We start from the raw sequence: 15,730 nt of genomic DNA, 5'->3' as shown, positions 1-15,730 counted from the left end.
CAGCTAGTGTTTCTGCTGTTGATGCTGCTACTGATGATGATGATGATGATACCGATGAAGGTAGTACTACTACATTGGTGTTCCGTGGGGGTTTCCCGGTCTATTTGTTTTGTTTTGTCTGCTCAAGGAAGGGTTTGCACAGTTCGATCACCAAAGTGAAATGACTGGTACCCATCACCACGCACACACTAAAATGAACACAGTTAAGAATTTGCCGCGGTATAGCAGAATGTCAAATATTTGAACGGCACTGCTCCAACATCCTAGTCTGCTTAGTTTGACTGTCCCCACCAACTCGTCGAGAGGAAGCCATTCACAAAGGAAAAGGAGTATGGCCTAACCCAGTTTTTTTTTGGCACACAGCCTGCTATAACAGCCCAGAAATGTTTATATGATGTATAGACTGCGTCAATCCACACTGAAAACAGCAAGTTGTTTGTTTTGTGCAATAAAATATCAACCTCGTGAATCCTTTACGGATATGTCATTTCCATTCCTCAGCTTCACGTACTAGTCACAACAGCCAATACTATCAGCAAGACTAGCCACGCACCGGTGACGCGACGACATTCTCGACGCGGCCGTCCTTCATGTACACGACGACATCGCGGCCGGGGCGTATGCGCGCAGCGAACGCGCCTAGGCGGTGCGTCACCGTGAGGACGGTGAGGCCGCGGCCGACGAACTCGTCGCGCACCACGTCGTACATAGCGGCCTCGGTGGCGGCGTCGACCGACGACGTCGCCTCGTCGAGCAGCACGATAGGTTTGCTTGCCGATGACGAGGAGCTGCTGCTGCGGCTTTGCGCCACGCCGCGCGCGAGCGCCAGCAGCTGCGCCTGCCCGCCCGACAGCGCCGGGAGCGACGCCAGCGGCGTATCTAGCACCGCGCTGTTTTTTTGGTGCTGCTGGCGCTGGGCGGCGAGAAGCGGGACGCGGGCGGCGTCGCCGCTGGCGTGTGCGTTTTCGGTGACGGAGTCCTGTGGTTCGGTCTCGGCGGAGGCGAAATGCTGCCACAGCCCGACTTTGTCGAGAATGCCGACGAGCTCGCCGTCGGCCAGCGTGCCGGATGAATCGAGGTTGAAGCGCAGCGCGGCCTGGGACAGGAAGAAGGCGTCCTGCGCGATGGTGACGAAACAGCGCTGCCGCACCGTCGCGCACGGCACGCGGCTGATGTCGACTCCGTCGACGGTCACCTTGCCAGACTGCGTCTCGAGCAACCCCAGGAGCGAGAGCAGAAGCGAGCTCTTTCCGCTGTCGGTGGTTATTCCACAGAGGGGCCAAGGTAAGCAAGTGCGCGCGAGGTAGGGCGGGGAGACTGGATATGAGACGGGGAACATAGGGGTCAAGCAGAATGTTCGGCACGCACCTCCCTGTCCGGCCGCAGACGACAACCGTCTGGCCAGGGGCAACATCCAGAGTCACGTCTCTAAAGGCCTGCGCCTTGTCGCTGTTTCCCATATTGGTTGTCAGCTTGTGAGCCTTCTGACACGCCAAGGCCAGCCACCTCTTGACACTCACTTGTAAGACGCCGAAAGATTCTCAATCTCGAGGTGGCCTGCCGACGGCCACGCCTTCGCCACGGCCTCGGCCTCGGCGGCGCCGTCAGAAACAACACGATCATCCTGCGGCGTGTCCCTCTCGACGGTCCGCAGCCGCGCCACGGCGCCGAGGGAGACCTCGAGATCCGTCCACGACCGGATGAGGCCCGTGAGGGCGGCATTTGCCTGGAGGATGACGGTTAGCGTCACACCGATTTTGCCGCCAGCGCCGCCGCCGCCCGCGGTTGTTGTGTCATGCAGGGCGACGGACAGGGCGACGATGCTGATGGCCAGGCCTGCCACAAGCAGGTCGAGCACCACGTTGAGCCACCGGTGCAGGCACATGAGGAGATACCAAGGCCGGCGGCTGAGATCGAGGTTGTGCGAGGCCTCGTCCGCCATGTTGCGCTGCCAGCCGAATGCTCGGATTGTTTCGACTCCTCTGGACTGTGACGGGAGAAATTTAGGGCTGGTTCATCCTGCAAATACGACAGCGTCAAAGAAGAGGGGGGGGAGACTGGAACTTACCGTATCTAGCAGGGTAGTAAGCACGGCCGACCGTGACTCGAGCTCGAGCAGGCGCAGCTGGCGCGTCGTGCGTAGATAAAACTTCTGCACCACGTAGACGATGGCAGCACAGAGCGGCAGGGTGGCGCCCATGATGGGCTGCACGGCAAAGATTAGTGATGCCTGCATGCCGAGTCTGAAGGCCTCTGTTTCCTCGTAAGCATTGGGGAGCAAAGCCTTCCAACACGGTCTCTAGAACTAGGACTCACGGACTCCCAGAGTCGAGACGGCCATGGCGAGCCGCTTGTCCACGAGCTGGATATCCTGGCTGAAACTGCGGTTCTTGTGAGCAGCTCGCTTGACAAAAGGGAGGCATCAAGCCGCGCAGGGCGTACTGGTTCAATATGGTGCCCGTGTCTGTGGCGGAGAAGTATGAAAGGGGGGCTCTATGGCACATCGTCTCGGTTAGCATCACACCGAATCTATCGGGCGACCAACACGCATACATACCGCAGAACGGTCTCTGCTAGACGCTTGTGCAGGAAAAGGCCTGATATCGGGGCAATTCGCTCCACCCTAAACCTGTCCCGATATCAGCTCACAGTGGCCGTTAGAGGGAGCTTCCAAGTGAAGCTAAGCGGCCCAATATAGGCATACCACATGATGCCGTTGGTAGAGACCCAAGCCATGATGTACAGCAGCGCGTAGCCGACCACGTAGAAGGTAGTGTGGCTCCCGGCAGCATCGGTCCACCACTTCATCCAGTACTGCGGAAACGTGATGAAGAACGAGTACCACGCCGCACAGGTAACCATCATTGCCACGTTCGCCACGCCGGCGCTCGCAAAGTAGTACCCTGGCCGTTGACGCACTTGATCAGCTCCCACAATCTCTATGTATGTGTGTGTGGCCGGTGGATGATTGTGAACAGGCAGAGCATACCGTAGAGAGACAGATCTCCCGTGGCCCGGTTTGTTTCTGCCGACGTCTGCGTCGCCGTCTTAGACGACCATTCCACCTTCTCCTCGACTGCCGTAGCCTGTTTGGAACCATCGCCAGGGACCCGCTGCTCGTCGTCTGCATGGTGGATGAGCTTGGCAATCAGCTGGTCCTTTGCCTTGAGCTGGCTCCAGTGGCCCTGCTCTTTGATGCGCCCATCCAGCACGATGACATGGTCGACGAGTTCGAAATGGTGTGCTACGGCAATGCTGTCAGCGCGCAGGCAGGCTTGGGTCAGACGGATACATGCTGGGCTGTGTGAACATACTGGAATTGGTAATCCAGAAGACGGTCGTCCCCAAGCGCCGGAACAGGCCCCCTAGACCGAGCAGGTTCTTCACGATAAGCTCCTCGGTATTGCCGTCTAAGGCACTGAAGGGGTCATCGAGGATTGCCACGTCGTAGCGCTGAAAGACGGCGCGGGCGAGAGCCTATGGGTTGGAGTGAGCATTTGCCAGCTTCTGCCGCGGGATCAGTCCAGGAGCCTGCTCCGCAATCCTTACCACGCGCTGCCGTTGTCCGCCCGACAAGTTCATGCCGTCGCCGCCCACGACTGTGCCATCTGCCTCAGGGAGAGCGGCAAGGTCCTCGCCGAGACAGCAGGCCTGAGTGACGCTTTGATACCATGTCTCGTCGACGTCGGCGCAGGGCCCCCAGATTACCTCCTTGATGGTCTTGTTAGCCAGCCACGGCGTCTGCGCGCAGTAGGCAACACGACGTGTCGATAGCTCGATTGTTCCAGCCGTGATCGGAGTCTCTCCCAGAATGGCTCGCGCCAGCGTGGTTTTTCCCGCCCCAACAGGACCCGAGCAGACCACGATCTTACCCAGGGCCACCTCAAGGTCAACGCCGTCGAGAACCGTCTTGCTGGCGCCGTTGCGTTGCCAGGCAATGCTCAAGTTCTTGATCGAAATCGCTAGCCTGGCCGGACTGCGGGTGCTGTTACTATGGGCGTCCTGCACGGGACCGATTCGTTCGTCCTGGCGTGCCTCTTGTAGGCTGTCCTGGAGTCGCTCAACACTGGCATATGCGGTCACCGCTCTGGGGCCAAATGTCATGACCATGTTGGCCGAGTGCGTTACCAGGCCCAAAACAGCAATGGTCGGGAACGCCGTCTTGGTGTCGAGAGCTCTGCCAGAAAGCCTCGCGAGCACGGCAAAGAGGATAATGGTGATGACGGGCGTGAACATGCCCAGCGCGTTTGCTTGGGGGTAAGGTTAGAACCGAAAAGAAAGGCCGACCTGGCTCTGGCAAAGCCCAAGACACCGAGTTGGGCGACGACCCGGGCGCTCACCGCTTGCATTGTATATGAAGCTTATACGCCGCACGTGGCCCGCCATGGCAAGCTCGTGTTTTCGTAGTTCGATCATCTGCCTTTCGACGGCGTCTTGCATGCCCAGCATCTTAATGTTCTTGATGGAAACCAGCGCGGCCGTGGTCGTGGAGATGCGCTTCTGTGTTGCAACATTCCACGCCGTCTGGCGGCTCTTCATATGCTTAGCCACATATCGGCTCGTCTGCGAGCAAGCTGGAAGGGGGAGCCGGCTTTAGAACAAGACAGAGCGGCATCAGAGACAAGGGGCTTGGATTCGAGGCCTACCAACGATGATGATGTATGGCACCGGCCACAGCCTCCCTACCTGCCTGTGGAGCAGCACCGTTCCGACGATCACTTCAATAAGTCGAGCCCAGATTTCATGGAACATTTCAGCGGCGCCCTCTACCGCGACCACGTCGGTCGTCACGAGAGCCACGATTCGGCCATGGCTGAAGGCATCGCTTGGCGCGAGTAGGGTACGTTCGTGCATGAGGCCGGTGAGGGCAGCACGGATCATGACTTGTAGCCGGTTCAGGCTATGCTGGTACACGGCTGTTGATGCCTGTAGACATGGTGCTTTTTAGGGCTGACCAACTGGTGGAGATGGGGGGAAGGGGACGGAGCAAACGAGAACCCTCGGGCTGGGACATACTGCGAGGCCTCCATAGACGGCGATGGCGGCAAGCACGACAAGATAGCCGGTATCCGGATTTTCGTCTGCAGACTGGGCAAAGTCGATTGCAAACCTGATGAGGACTGGCTGCGCATAACGGAAGATGACGACACAGAGCCTAGGCACAACAACCGAAACGAATGGGCCGGCGAGGCTCTTGACAAGTACCCGGGGGAGCCATGGTGCGCCTAGAGCGGTCTTCGGTTTAAAAACAGGGGGGAAACACCAGGTCACGGTCATGTCACTTACGGCTTTGCGTCCAGGCCTGCAGGATCCTCGACCTGAGAGGCTCTGCAGCCAGTTTATAGTCTATGGGCGGGAGATCGCTGACGGCCAAGGCTGTGTTGTAGTATCCTCTCCGGAGGACCCCGTTGACCCACAGGAAAAGGACTCTTCCAAAGACGCCGGACCTTTCCTCGGGGGTTGGGACGTGGCCACGGCTGTCGAGCACGTCAGGGCCCTTGCTCAAAGACTCGACAATCAGGACGACAAGTTTGGCGACAGCCCGTGTAGCCAAGACTGCGCGAGCGTGGCTGTCTAGATGGCGCAGCGAGGGCAGCGTGAGATGGACCACGTCGCAGAGCAGAGAGAGCCAGAGGTAAACAGAGATTAAGTCCGAAGGCCTTGCCGATCTCTGGTGCTCGAGACGCGACAGCACGACCAGACCCAGGGCAGCAACCGGAGCAGCGACTGACGCGACCAGCTGGAGATGGGTGACGCTTCCTAGGCGCAGAGAGAGGAAAGCGGCGGCGGCAGTTTCAAGAGACAGGAACAACAGGCTCGCGAACTTGATGCTTGTCAGAATGGTGTCTGATGCTGCCGTTACGATCATGTTCGAGCAACTCACGAGCTTGACATGTCCAAGCCAACCGTCTCTGGCCTTGGCCGGTCGCCGGCTGAGCTGCCGCAGCCGCCGAGGGAGCAACAGGACAAAAGCAACAGAGAGCGCCGGAGAGACGAGATCTAGGATCAGCTGCGGAGATAGGCGCGTACTAAGGGAGGAGGACAACGACGACAAGGAATTCATGGTTTATATATGTGAGTGTGTGCTTCGGATATGTTCTGAGACTTAATTGGGCAGTTTCTAGGCTCGAGCAGCCATTTCAGAGTCACTCATGTGAACAAAAAGGATCACGACATTCGACAACGGCATCGCCTCCTCTTCCCCTCGTATCGCCGTTGGGTGGAAATAGCGTTCCCGCTTCCCGAGACGGCCGTCCGTGTAAAGTGTTAATTACTACCTTTCATGCTTCTCAGCCGTTGCTGGGCCCCAGTCCAGCATTGGATTGGATTGGGGCTGGCCGGCAACTGTTTGGGTTGATAGTAGAGCCAGCCATATTGAATATTGGCGTGTTTTATATCTTCGAATTCGCGTCACTGTAGAACGATGTGGCCACTGCAATTGCAGTAGAAAGGCTATGCAAGGTGAGGCCAGGGTCATAGCAATGGAAGGTAATAACAAGGTCAGTAAGGAAAAGTGAAGTGAGTTGAGGTCCTGGGCTACAGTTGTGGTCGAAATCAATCCACCTAGTCTGAGTGCATCAATGCAAACCGTGAATTCATGTCTCTGCAATTGCCACTGCACGTCCCTGCCTTCTGTTGGTGCAGTACAGGTCAGACAATTCTTCGAATCTTGGGCGGCGATGCGTTGCTGCGAACAATGGAAGTGAAGTGAACTGGAACAGACAACTGGAACTGGAACCGGAGGCTCTAGGTTCTCTATTGAACGTAGCAGGCAGTGCAGTGAGTGGGGTCATTTGGCGCCGGTGCTGATGCAAAACCCAGGCGCCTGCCTCAGTCTCTATTGTCAAGTCAAAACCGGTCAGACTTCCTATTGTCCCTTAATCATCCTTTTGGGGGTTAAGGTTATTTTGCGACTTTGGAAGGGGCTCAAAAATGGTAACAGTGTCTTGGAAATGCGATGGAAGAAATTTTTTTTTGGCACAGCCGCGTGAGCATGCAAAATGCACTTCCCCTCCTCCAGCTGCCCTCCTGGAGTAGAGACCTGAACAACGACCTGAACAGGAAGGGGGCCAAATCAAGCCAGCCGTCCACTGTACAGTACAGCAGGCGCCAACTCTTGACCCCACAACCACTGCAGAGCATGCATTTCAAAACTCGAAGTCGATTTGCGGCACCCGCCAAGAAGCAGAAATCTCAGCCATCGATCGGCACCCAGCTTGCCCCTCCCGTCATTCTATATCCCCATGTGGATCGAGAGACGAGTATGAGCATGTCGGGCGCATCATGAGTGTCGTGTTTCCAAATGGCTATGACATCCTCCATGACCCGCTCGCGACGAGCTGAAGGTCTCCTCCACCCCTCGCATCCCAACATCCATCGCACCCAGCCGCTCGCGACGGCAAAGACGCAGAACCAGCCGACCTTTTCCCCCAATTCCCACCGCCAAAAGCGACAGCTCGATCATTCCGAAGGCGACTTCTCCCTCGTTGTGCACAAGAAGGCCAGGATCGCTGTCGAGATATCATCGAGTTCGTCTCTGCATCCAAAGAGCGCGAAAGCGGCCACCGACGCGAAAGCAAGCCTCCCCCAGGCTGCGCCCGCCAAAACCCCCAAGCCCAAACCCGCTGCAGACGCGGGCCCCAATCCCCCGAAACCGTCACGCGCGCCCCCTCCTCCCGCCGTCGCCACGGCCACGGCCACCACGGTCGCCACAACTACAATCACAACCACAACCACCTCCAAGCCCGTTGCAAATGGTGCTGCCCGGGGCAAACAGCCGCCGGCTTTCCCAAAACACAAGGCGAAGGTGGTCAATGGGCTCAAGCATGAGCTGGACAGGCTGCAGCCGCAGCCGATAGAAACGAAGGAGCAGGGTCGTAAGCTACGGTCGCAAGAGGCAAGCCGCTTCAAGAGCGAGCTCTCAGCCTACTTTCTGGACTATGACGAGGTCATTGGAAACGATCCCAAGGAACAACGTGAGTATATTGCGAATTGCCATCCTGCATCCCCAAAGACGTCAATTGCCAACTCGACATTGTTTGCCAGATTTGCTCAACCTCGACACACCTCTTGTAATCGCCGAGTCGTCACCCTCGCAACCCCACAATTCGGCACCACTTGCGACGGCGCAGGGCTCCTTGCAACCCCGCGCACGCGACACGTACCCGGTGCGGAACTTTGGCGATGCCCTCTTCACCAAACTGGAAGATGCCCAAATAATCGACATGGGGTTCCTACCCGAGGCGAGCCGGAACCCGACGAATACGGTAGAGGACCCGCTGCCAGACTTGGCGTACGAGCCTGCGCATAAGAAGGCCGAGCGTCTCGAGCGCTCAATCCGCAACTCGGAGAAAGGACGGGCTCAGCACGAGAAGGACCAGATCATCCGGCTGCTGGATGGCCTGCAGGGGCCAGATTGGCTGCGCGTGATGGGAGTTAGCGGCATCACGGAGAGCCGCAAGAAGACGTTTGAGCCGGCCCGTGCGCACTTCATCCATGGCTGCCAGACCATCCTGGATAAGTTCCGGCGGTGGGCTGCCGAGGAGAAGCGCCGCAAGCTGGCCAAGGAGCGCGCTGTCGCAGAGGCCGAGGCTGCTGCCACGGCCGCAGCAGCCGCCGCGGCCGAGAACGAAGCCGAAGTCGACGAAGAGATTGGCGACAGTGAGGCCGAGGTGGTAGAAGAGGAGATCGCAGACAGCGACGTCGAGATGGTCGATGCCGAGGACGGCGACACGGACCAAGACGTCGAACCTCCCGACTTTAGCGACATCGACGCCTCGGTGGCTAAGCAGCTCCAGGAGGAAGCCGAGGCTGCCGAGGCCAAGAAGTCAACAACAGCGACGACGAGGCGAACTAGATGGAAAGCGCCGCCGCCGCCGCCTCCGCCCTCGCACTCGCGCCAGCAGCAGCAGCAGCAGCAGCAACAGCAGCAGCAGCGTGTAGAGCAGCCCGAGACGCAAGCCGAGTTCAAGTCCTTCTTCAAGAAGAAGTACCAGCGAGACGCGGCGCTCAGCAAGAGCCGGCGCTCGGGCCGCACCGTCCTGGCGTGGGGCCACCCGGTGCCGGACATGGACGCGGCCGAGTTTGAGCTGCCGGTCGAGTACCTGGACCAAGATACCCTTCGAACACGGGCCAGGAAGAAGCGGCTAGACCGGCGGGCGAAGCATTGACACTGAGCGCATCATTGCGAGTGTCGGTCCTGCAAGGTAGCGGGCTATTATTGTGGTTTGTGTTGTCTGCGAAAGCGCCGGTGTCAACTGCTTTGGGGTTCCTTCTTCATTTCGTTATCCGGAGCGGGAGTCATTTTTTTATTTTTCATTATTACGGGGAGGAAACTAAGTACCCGAATCCTTCAAGATTTTTTGAGGCTGTTGTCAGTATTTATTTCCGGGTTGCATACGGGGCGGCGGGCGGAAGGCGCATCTTTTCTCAAACACCCAGCATAGGTGGGCAGTGAGAGAAAAACACAGAAGGAGCGGAGGGTGGTCCGTAGGTCCTGACGAGTGACCACCGACGGCGCCCGTATTGTACATACAAGCTGCGATCCCACTTGATCACCCTATCCATCTATACACTACCACCTACCCGTCTGCTGGCCTGTTGGTTCTTGGCCATTGGCGGGCCAGCCTGTCATGTCGCGAGCTTTCCGAGCCTCTGTCCATGTCTGATTAGGATGGGTTGTGGATGGATGGCAGGGACGAATCCTGCCAGCCGTGGTCTAGGGAACTTGTCATGGTTGAGTTCATAGGGATATACTTGGTCAAATTCCGAGGTCAAAAGCCGGCTTGCTTCCCCTCTCTTGCTCTGTGTCTGTGTCTGTGCCTGTGTCTATGTGTGTGTTTTCTTGCTTCAAACGCAGCTCAACTCACAGCTCCTGCGTCTAGATCCAGCCTCGGAACACTATTTACAGCAGCCACTTATACACACATAGGTCCTAGTGTTTATTTGTTCCACTCGCCCTCCCCTATCAGCCCATCATCCCCCTATTGTCTCGTCGTTGCCCAACATGCCCACGCTCTCGTCCTCGTGAACCAACACGTTCCCGCCCAAGCCGGCCTTGACAGAGAACGATGTCCCTGACCTCGACCACAAGGTGAGCCTTCCACCACACACATACACATACACGGCCCATACTGACCACACCCCAGGTCTACCTCGTCACAGGCGCCAACGCCGGCCTCGGCAAGGAGCTGGCGCAGATGCTCTACACCAAGCACGCCAAAGTGTACATCGCGGCGCGGTCCTCCGAGAAGGCCGCCGCCGCGATCAGCGCCATCCATCAGGCGGCTGCACCCTCGTCCCGCGGTGTCCTCGTTTTCCTCCCGCTCGACCTCGCCGACCTGCCGACTATCAAGGCGGCCGCCCAGCGCTTCCTCGCCGCCGAGACACAGCTGCACGTGCGGTGGAACAACGCCGGCGTCATGACGTCCGACAGCGGGCCGCTGACGCGCACCCCGCAAGGCCTCGAGCTGAACCTCGGCGTCAACTGCGTCGGCACCATGCTCCTCACAAAACTGCTGACCCCTATCCTGGCCGCTACTGCCGTGGTCTCCCCACCGGATACCGTGCGCGTCGTCTGGCTGGCGTCGTTCGGCACCGACATGTTCGCCGCCAAGGACATCGGGGTCGATCTCGACGTCATCGCCTATATCCAAGAAAAAAAGGCGAGAAAGTGCCCCCCGGCACGGCGCGGTACGGCATCAGCAAGTCGGGCGTGTGGGCGCTGGCGGTCGAGCTCAGGCGGCGGTTTGGCGGTGGTGATGGGATCGTCAGCGTGCCGCTTAATCCGGGAAACCTCAGGGCGGGGCTGTTCAAGGCTCATGACGCGTGCCATCGGGTAACCCGTGCGCTACGGCGCGCTGTCACAGCTGTATGCGGGGTTTGCGCCGGACGTGAAGGCTGAGGGCTTGGAGGGGAATTGGGGTGAGTTTTTTTTTCTTTTTTTTTTTTTCGTTATGTCTTTATTTCTTGTTGGTTGCTTGAGATGTGGCTGACTGATATTGCTGCTGATGGAACTGCAGTCATCCCCTTTGGCCGCATCTACCCGATCCGGAAAGACCTCGTCAAGGCCACCAAGACGGTGGCCGAGGGCGGGACGGGCGGGACGCATGCCTTTTGGGAGTGGTGCGAGGAGCAAGTACGGCCGTATCTCTGATGAGCCTGTTCAGCATTGCCCGCGTCTATATCTATCCCATGGTTTGGCCTCGGTATCGAGCCATATACGCCCCTCCCCCTTTTGTTTCCCAAGATGTACCCACCATCACAGGGATTTTGTTGTTGGGTATCTACAAGCAGTTCGTCCTTAATAGACTAGAAATATCACCTCTCTCTGAAAAGACAACAATAGATGGTCCCTGATCCGCACGGGTAAGAAGAACCATAAGGGCGGGACTCACAAGTAGTGATTCAGTGCTTGCTTGCTTGCTTGCTAGTCTATCAAAGATGCGGTAAGCCAAATAACTCGCTTCTGTCTGTCTGTCCAGCTCTAGTACCATTCATCTACCTACCTACCTACCTACCCACCCATGCCTACACATTCTCCAAGCCAACAAACAAAAGCCCCTGCCCCATCCATCCATCCGCCTGCCTCAAGCGCCAGCGGCGGCAACGGCGGCAGCGGCGGCAGCGGCGGCAACGGCATTGGCAGCATCAGCGCGGGACACGCACTCCTCGAGGACCTTCCAGAAGCGCGGGATGTCGAGGCCGCGGGGGATTCGGACGCCTTGGGCTCCGGGGGGTAGTAGCGTGGTAGTGATCTGGCCGGTGCGGGCGCCGGCGTGGGCATCCTCGTACGTGCCCTCGGTGACGACGGCCACGTCGAAGCGCTCCGCGGGCGGCGATGATGCTGACGCGGTTGTCTTGAGCGGGTCAAAGTCGTAAAAGGGGATCGCGTCCTCTTTGTTGTTATTGTCTGTGCCGATTTCTGTTAGTATGGCTGCGACGGCGAGCGGGTCGTGCAGCGGGGGCCCTTCGGTGATACCAAAGACGTCGCTTTGGGGGGGAATAGTGTTAGCTTTGTGGGTTCTACGGGCAGACCGAGAGAGGTTGGCCAGTACGAACCTGTACGTCTTGGCGAAGAACATGAGCAGCTCGACGAGCATGGTGCGCAGCGTCGTCTTGCCGGGGCCGGTCTTGGGCTGGCCGTCGTGGGCGTGTCCGGGTCCGTGTCCGGGACCGTAGAGGATCAGGTCGCGGACCTCGCGGGTGGTCAGGACCTGGTGGGAGAGGTCGAGAGTGACGAGGGTGGTCTTGGCGGCGAGGGCCTTGTTGTTGAAGATGGCGGCGGCGGCCTCGGGGTCGGCGAGCACGTTGAACTCGGCGAACTGGGTCCAGTTGCCGATGCGCGGCATGCCGTCGACGTGGCCCATGACGGCGGGCGTGAAGCCGCCACCGAGGGCACCGCCCATGAGCGACAGGCCCTTGATGTGGCCGACAAGGTCGGGGTGCTGCATGAAGAGCGCGGCCACGTTGGTGAAGGACCCCGTGGCCACGACCCAGGCCGTGCCGGGCGCCTCGGCACGCAGCGCAGCGGCGGCAGCGTCGACCGCCGGCACTTCCCGGTTAGGGGCCACCAGCGGCTGGGGCAGCAGGTCGGTGCCGTCCAGGCCCGACTCGCCGTGTATGTCGGTGGGCGCGTGCATGGGCGGGCGGGCCAGGGCGTGCGAGGCGCCGACGAAGACGGGCACCTCGCGCGCCTTGCCGATGGCGGTCAGGATGGACGATGCATTTCTCGTCGTCTTCCTGGGGTTGGTCAGTAGGGTTGCCAATGGTTGAGTGTCAGGGCCACACTTACTCGAGTGATGCATTGCCAAACACAGTTGACACTCCGAGGAACCGAATGGTTGGGTGGTATGCTGCGAGAAGAATGGCAAAGGCATCCTGCCATCAGAGCACGATTAGCGAGTGCACTGTTTGCTTGCCAGATGAGCATGATGGTCACTGAGGTAGATATTCGTGGTCGACAACGAGAGGGGGTGACTCGGGCCCCCGGAGAGGTTTGCCGACCTTGGCCGGCATCTGTGCACGGCGCGGACTGTATCGGGCACGGGGGTGACGATGGAGCCGGAAGTGATGCGGGACGGGACGGGACGGAGGGGGGCAAGGAGGCCTGCGCGATAGGACCCGGGGCCGTGAGTGGAAAGAGGGGGAGATGGTCGGGACCACCCGTCGTCCAGACCAAGCAAGTCTGAGGCATGGATAAGATATTTGCCCAAGGTAGTTGCTGTTACTCACATCGTGGCCCGGATCGCAGTCCAGCCAGACGGGAATTGGCGCATCAGCCATCCTCTCGGTCGGCCTGGGGGCTTCGTTGTTGTTGTTGGTAGTTCGCTGAGAAAACAAACGAAGATGAACCTAGATGTCTAGATGTCTATAGTCGCCGGCAGGTTACGGAGTAGATAGTAGATTTGCACGGAATAGTTCGTAGCTAGATCAATCAAACCAACTTGGCAAAGTCAAAGTGGAATTCATTAAAATAAAATAAACCAAGGCATCAAAGCAAAGGATCGACAGCCAAGTCTAGGTCCAGGCGGGATTTAAAATGCTGATTAGGGGACCTCGTGTGTTTCGTTTCTTGTTGGCACTGGCAACGAACGGGTGGAAGCAATGCTATGCCACTGCGGCGTTTATACCGCCGTGTTCCCTTACGTATGTACTAAAGGAAGGTGGGTGACTTGCTAGTGGCTGTTAATGGGTGCTTCGAGAACTACCTATCTGACTTGGCTGCGGCGGGTATCAGATCGACCCACCATTGAATGCGTGGCGGCAAAAGGCGAAGCAACTAGATGCCTTGGCTCAATTCTAGTAGATTTCACGAGTGCCCGATTAGAAAGCTGGCTTATCCCCTGGGGCTCAACGCAAACACTTACCTCGGCGAGAATTGCATCGCTCGATATCCTTGACACGAGACACAAAGAACATCACGGCCCAGTAGTTCATAGATACGGAGGCGTATATTCCTGCCACAGCCACTATGTCTTCTTGTTGCGCTCCACGACCTTCATGACTTCCTCAAAACTGCTCTTGTCCCCCTTCCTCTTTTTAGAACCTCGTTTCCTCTTGGATTTGTCGCCGCGACCCCCGCCGTCCTCGCCATCGTCGTCGTCGTCGTCGTCGTCGTGGCCGCCTCTCCACGTCGACAGCTTCACCTTTGCGTCTTCGGCGTCCGCCTGGTCCTCGGCCCGGCTCGAACCAAAGCCGAGATCTAGGTCGTCGTCGTCCCGGCTGCTCTCCAGCAGCTTCTTCTTGAGACGCTGTTCCCGCTCTGCCGCCTTCTGCTCTTCCTCCGACTTCTCCGCCGCGCTGATTGCCTTTGCCTTTTGTAGTGCCGCCAGGAGTGTTGGGTCGTTTAGCGAAGGCCCCTTGTAAGACTCGGCTGACGTTAACGCCGTCTTGGAGTCCTTGAAGTAGTTTCTTGCCGGGCTCGAGGCCGCGTCTGGTTTTGGGGGAGGCCCCATCAGGGTCGCCGAGGGTTTTGCCCCTTCATCTGGTAGTGCGGCAGTGGCTGTAGAGGCAGGTCCTTGCCCTGCGACGGCTTCCTTGGCTTCGCCCTCTTCTGCAGAAGAGTCGTTATCTGACCCGTCCTCGAGACCTGCTAGGGGATCGTAGTCTGACCCGGCATCATCAAAGATGGTAATCTCCTTTTGCTCTTCGGCGGCTTCCCGCTCGGCCTGCTCCGCCAGCTGCTTTTTGTAAAACTCGGGTACTTCCATACCGAGCACATTGCCTGACGTAAAAGCCGCCGTTTCCTTCTCCTGCTCTTCCCAAGGCTTGGGTTCGATTTTCCGAATCTTGCGTTTTTCGTAGCCGTCCTCGTCGATAATGATCATGACCTCGCGGCCCTTACTATCCCTTTCTATCCTCGTCCCCGGCGTCTTCTTGGCTCCGATCTTTTTGAATTTGGGACCGAGGCTCGACTCCGCCTTTGCTTTGGCTGCATCCCTTGCTGCCTTCATCTCGGCCAGAATCTGGTTTCGCGATCTTTTCTGGCCCGTGTTGAGCGTCGTGGTGGCCAGCTGGCCCTTCTTCTGCACCTTCTCTCTCGTGATCGCATGGACCTCGGCCGACTCCAGTTTCTCCAAGACATCGTCGGGATCCTCTTCCAACTCCGCCTGTGCCTCTTCGCCCGCATCTGCGGATGCCTTTGACTCGTCTCCGTCGCCGCCGCCGCCGTAGACATCCTCTCCCTTCCGTATCCGCTCCAGGAGCTTGAAGTCGAGGCCCTTGACGAGGTGGGTGCTGGACAGGTCGCCGCCGGCTATCTCGCTGCGCAGCCTGTCGTACGTCGCCTTGTCTATCTCCTCATTCTTTAACGACTCGTCGAGGGCCTCCAGGCGCGCCGCCCTGTCGTCTTCGTCGTCCTGGTCCTGCCTCGTCTTGGCGCGGTCGACATAGCCCTGGGCGAACTTGCTGCCCTTGGGAAGCGAGGTTTTGTGTTTTTTCTGGGCCTTCTCGAAAGCCTGGTGCTGCCTCTCGGCCAGCTGTCGAGCAAAGTCGTTCCTCACGCCGCCAGCGGCAGAGCGAGGCGTCATGGGAATGTTGGACTTCAACCTCGAGCCCAGCGCCGGGGTGCTGCTCGTTGCCGGTGCGCCATTCCTCTTGTCCCCGTCGGATTTGGATTTGGCCGCGTTCGCCAGCAGCAGCTTGCGGAATTGTTCGTTGTTCATCGTTGCATGGTTTTTTTCGAGGATGTCGCCTTGGATTTGAATACCTGCTAAGCCCAAGACCTCTC

At 58.5% G+C, this 15,730-nt stretch overlaps 4 protein-coding genes across 4 annotated transcripts; 1 reads left to right on the top strand and 3 right to left on the bottom strand.

Annotated features, from left to right (window-relative positions):
• Window positions 1-541: 541 nt before the first annotated feature.
• Window positions 542-6,064, bottom strand: B0T26DRAFT_634922 (P-loop containing nucleoside triphosphate hydrolase protein; the record flags this gene model as incomplete). Its single annotated transcript, XM_060436673.1, has 16 exons — window positions 542-1,253; window positions 1,369-1,449; window positions 1,521-1,987; window positions 2,069-2,253; window positions 2,317-2,381; window positions 2,443-2,493; window positions 2,558-2,629; window positions 2,705-2,903; window positions 2,990-3,244; window positions 3,315-3,477; window positions 3,550-4,250; window positions 4,341-4,574; window positions 4,647-4,926; window positions 5,017-5,225; window positions 5,287-5,824; window positions 5,885-6,064. The coding sequence occupies 16 exons, from the start codon at window positions 6,062-6,064 to the stop codon at window positions 542-544; spliced, it is 4,392 nt and encodes a 1,463-aa protein (XP_060302295.1).
• Window positions 6,065-7,303: 1,239 nt separating this feature from the next.
• Window positions 7,304-9,170, top strand: B0T26DRAFT_632959 (something about silencing, SAS, complex subunit 4-domain-containing protein; the record flags this gene model as incomplete). Its single annotated transcript, XM_060436492.1, has 3 exons — window positions 7,304-7,705; window positions 7,745-7,976; window positions 8,047-9,170. 3 exons carry the CDS (start codon window positions 7,304-7,306, stop codon window positions 9,168-9,170), a joined length of 1,758 nt encoding a protein of 585 aa, XP_060302294.1.
• A 2,179-nt stretch (window positions 9,171-11,349) lies between these two features.
• Window positions 11,350-13,444, bottom strand: B0T26DRAFT_19138 (inosine-uridine preferring nucleoside hydrolase-domain-containing protein). The gene is made up of 5 exons (XM_060433686.1): window positions 13,234-13,444; window positions 12,941-13,186; window positions 12,794-12,879; window positions 12,061-12,741; window positions 11,350-11,991 (listed from the first exon to the last, which is right to left on the bottom strand). Exons 1-5 carry the CDS (start codon window positions 13,282-13,284, stop codon window positions 11,589-11,591), a joined length of 1,467 nt encoding a protein of 488 aa, XP_060302293.1. The 5' UTR covers window positions 13,285-13,444; the 3' UTR covers window positions 11,350-11,588.
• A 526-nt stretch (window positions 13,445-13,970) lies between these two features.
• On the bottom strand, window positions 13,971-15,665 carry B0T26DRAFT_745455 (uncharacterized protein; the record flags this gene model as incomplete). The annotated part of the gene is made up of 1 exon (XM_060444563.1): window positions 13,971-15,665. One exon carries the CDS (start codon window positions 15,663-15,665, stop codon window positions 13,971-13,973), a length of 1,695 nt encoding a protein of 564 aa, XP_060302292.1.
• Window positions 15,666-15,730: the final 65 nt, after the last annotated feature.

Source organism: Lasiosphaeria miniovina (genome assembly GCF_030549165.1).
Source record: "Lasiosphaeria miniovina strain SMH2392-1A chromosome Unknown B0T26scaffold_1, whole genome shotgun sequence".
Classification (NCBI taxonomy): domain Eukaryota; kingdom Fungi; phylum Ascomycota; class Sordariomycetes; order Sordariales; family Lasiosphaeriaceae; genus Lasiosphaeria; species Lasiosphaeria miniovina.
Note: the sequence above shows the minus strand (reverse complement) of the source record. Positions and strands in the feature narration are given on the sequence as shown.

Bases quoted from the DNA above. Each gene is read 5' to 3' on its own strand.
- B0T26DRAFT_19138 (XM_060433686.1), bottom strand. From the start codon at position 13,284: ATGGCTGATGCGCCAATTCCCGTCTGGCTGGACTGCGATCCGGGCCAC. The intron at 12,880-12,940 runs GTGACCATCATG...CTCTGATGGCAG, and splicing joins GACCACGAATATCTACCTCA to GATGCCTTTGCCATTCTTCT. The intron at 11,992-12,060 runs GTTCGTACTGGC...TCCCCCCCAAAG, and splicing joins TTCTTCGCCAAGACGTACAG to CGACGTCTTTGGTATCACCG.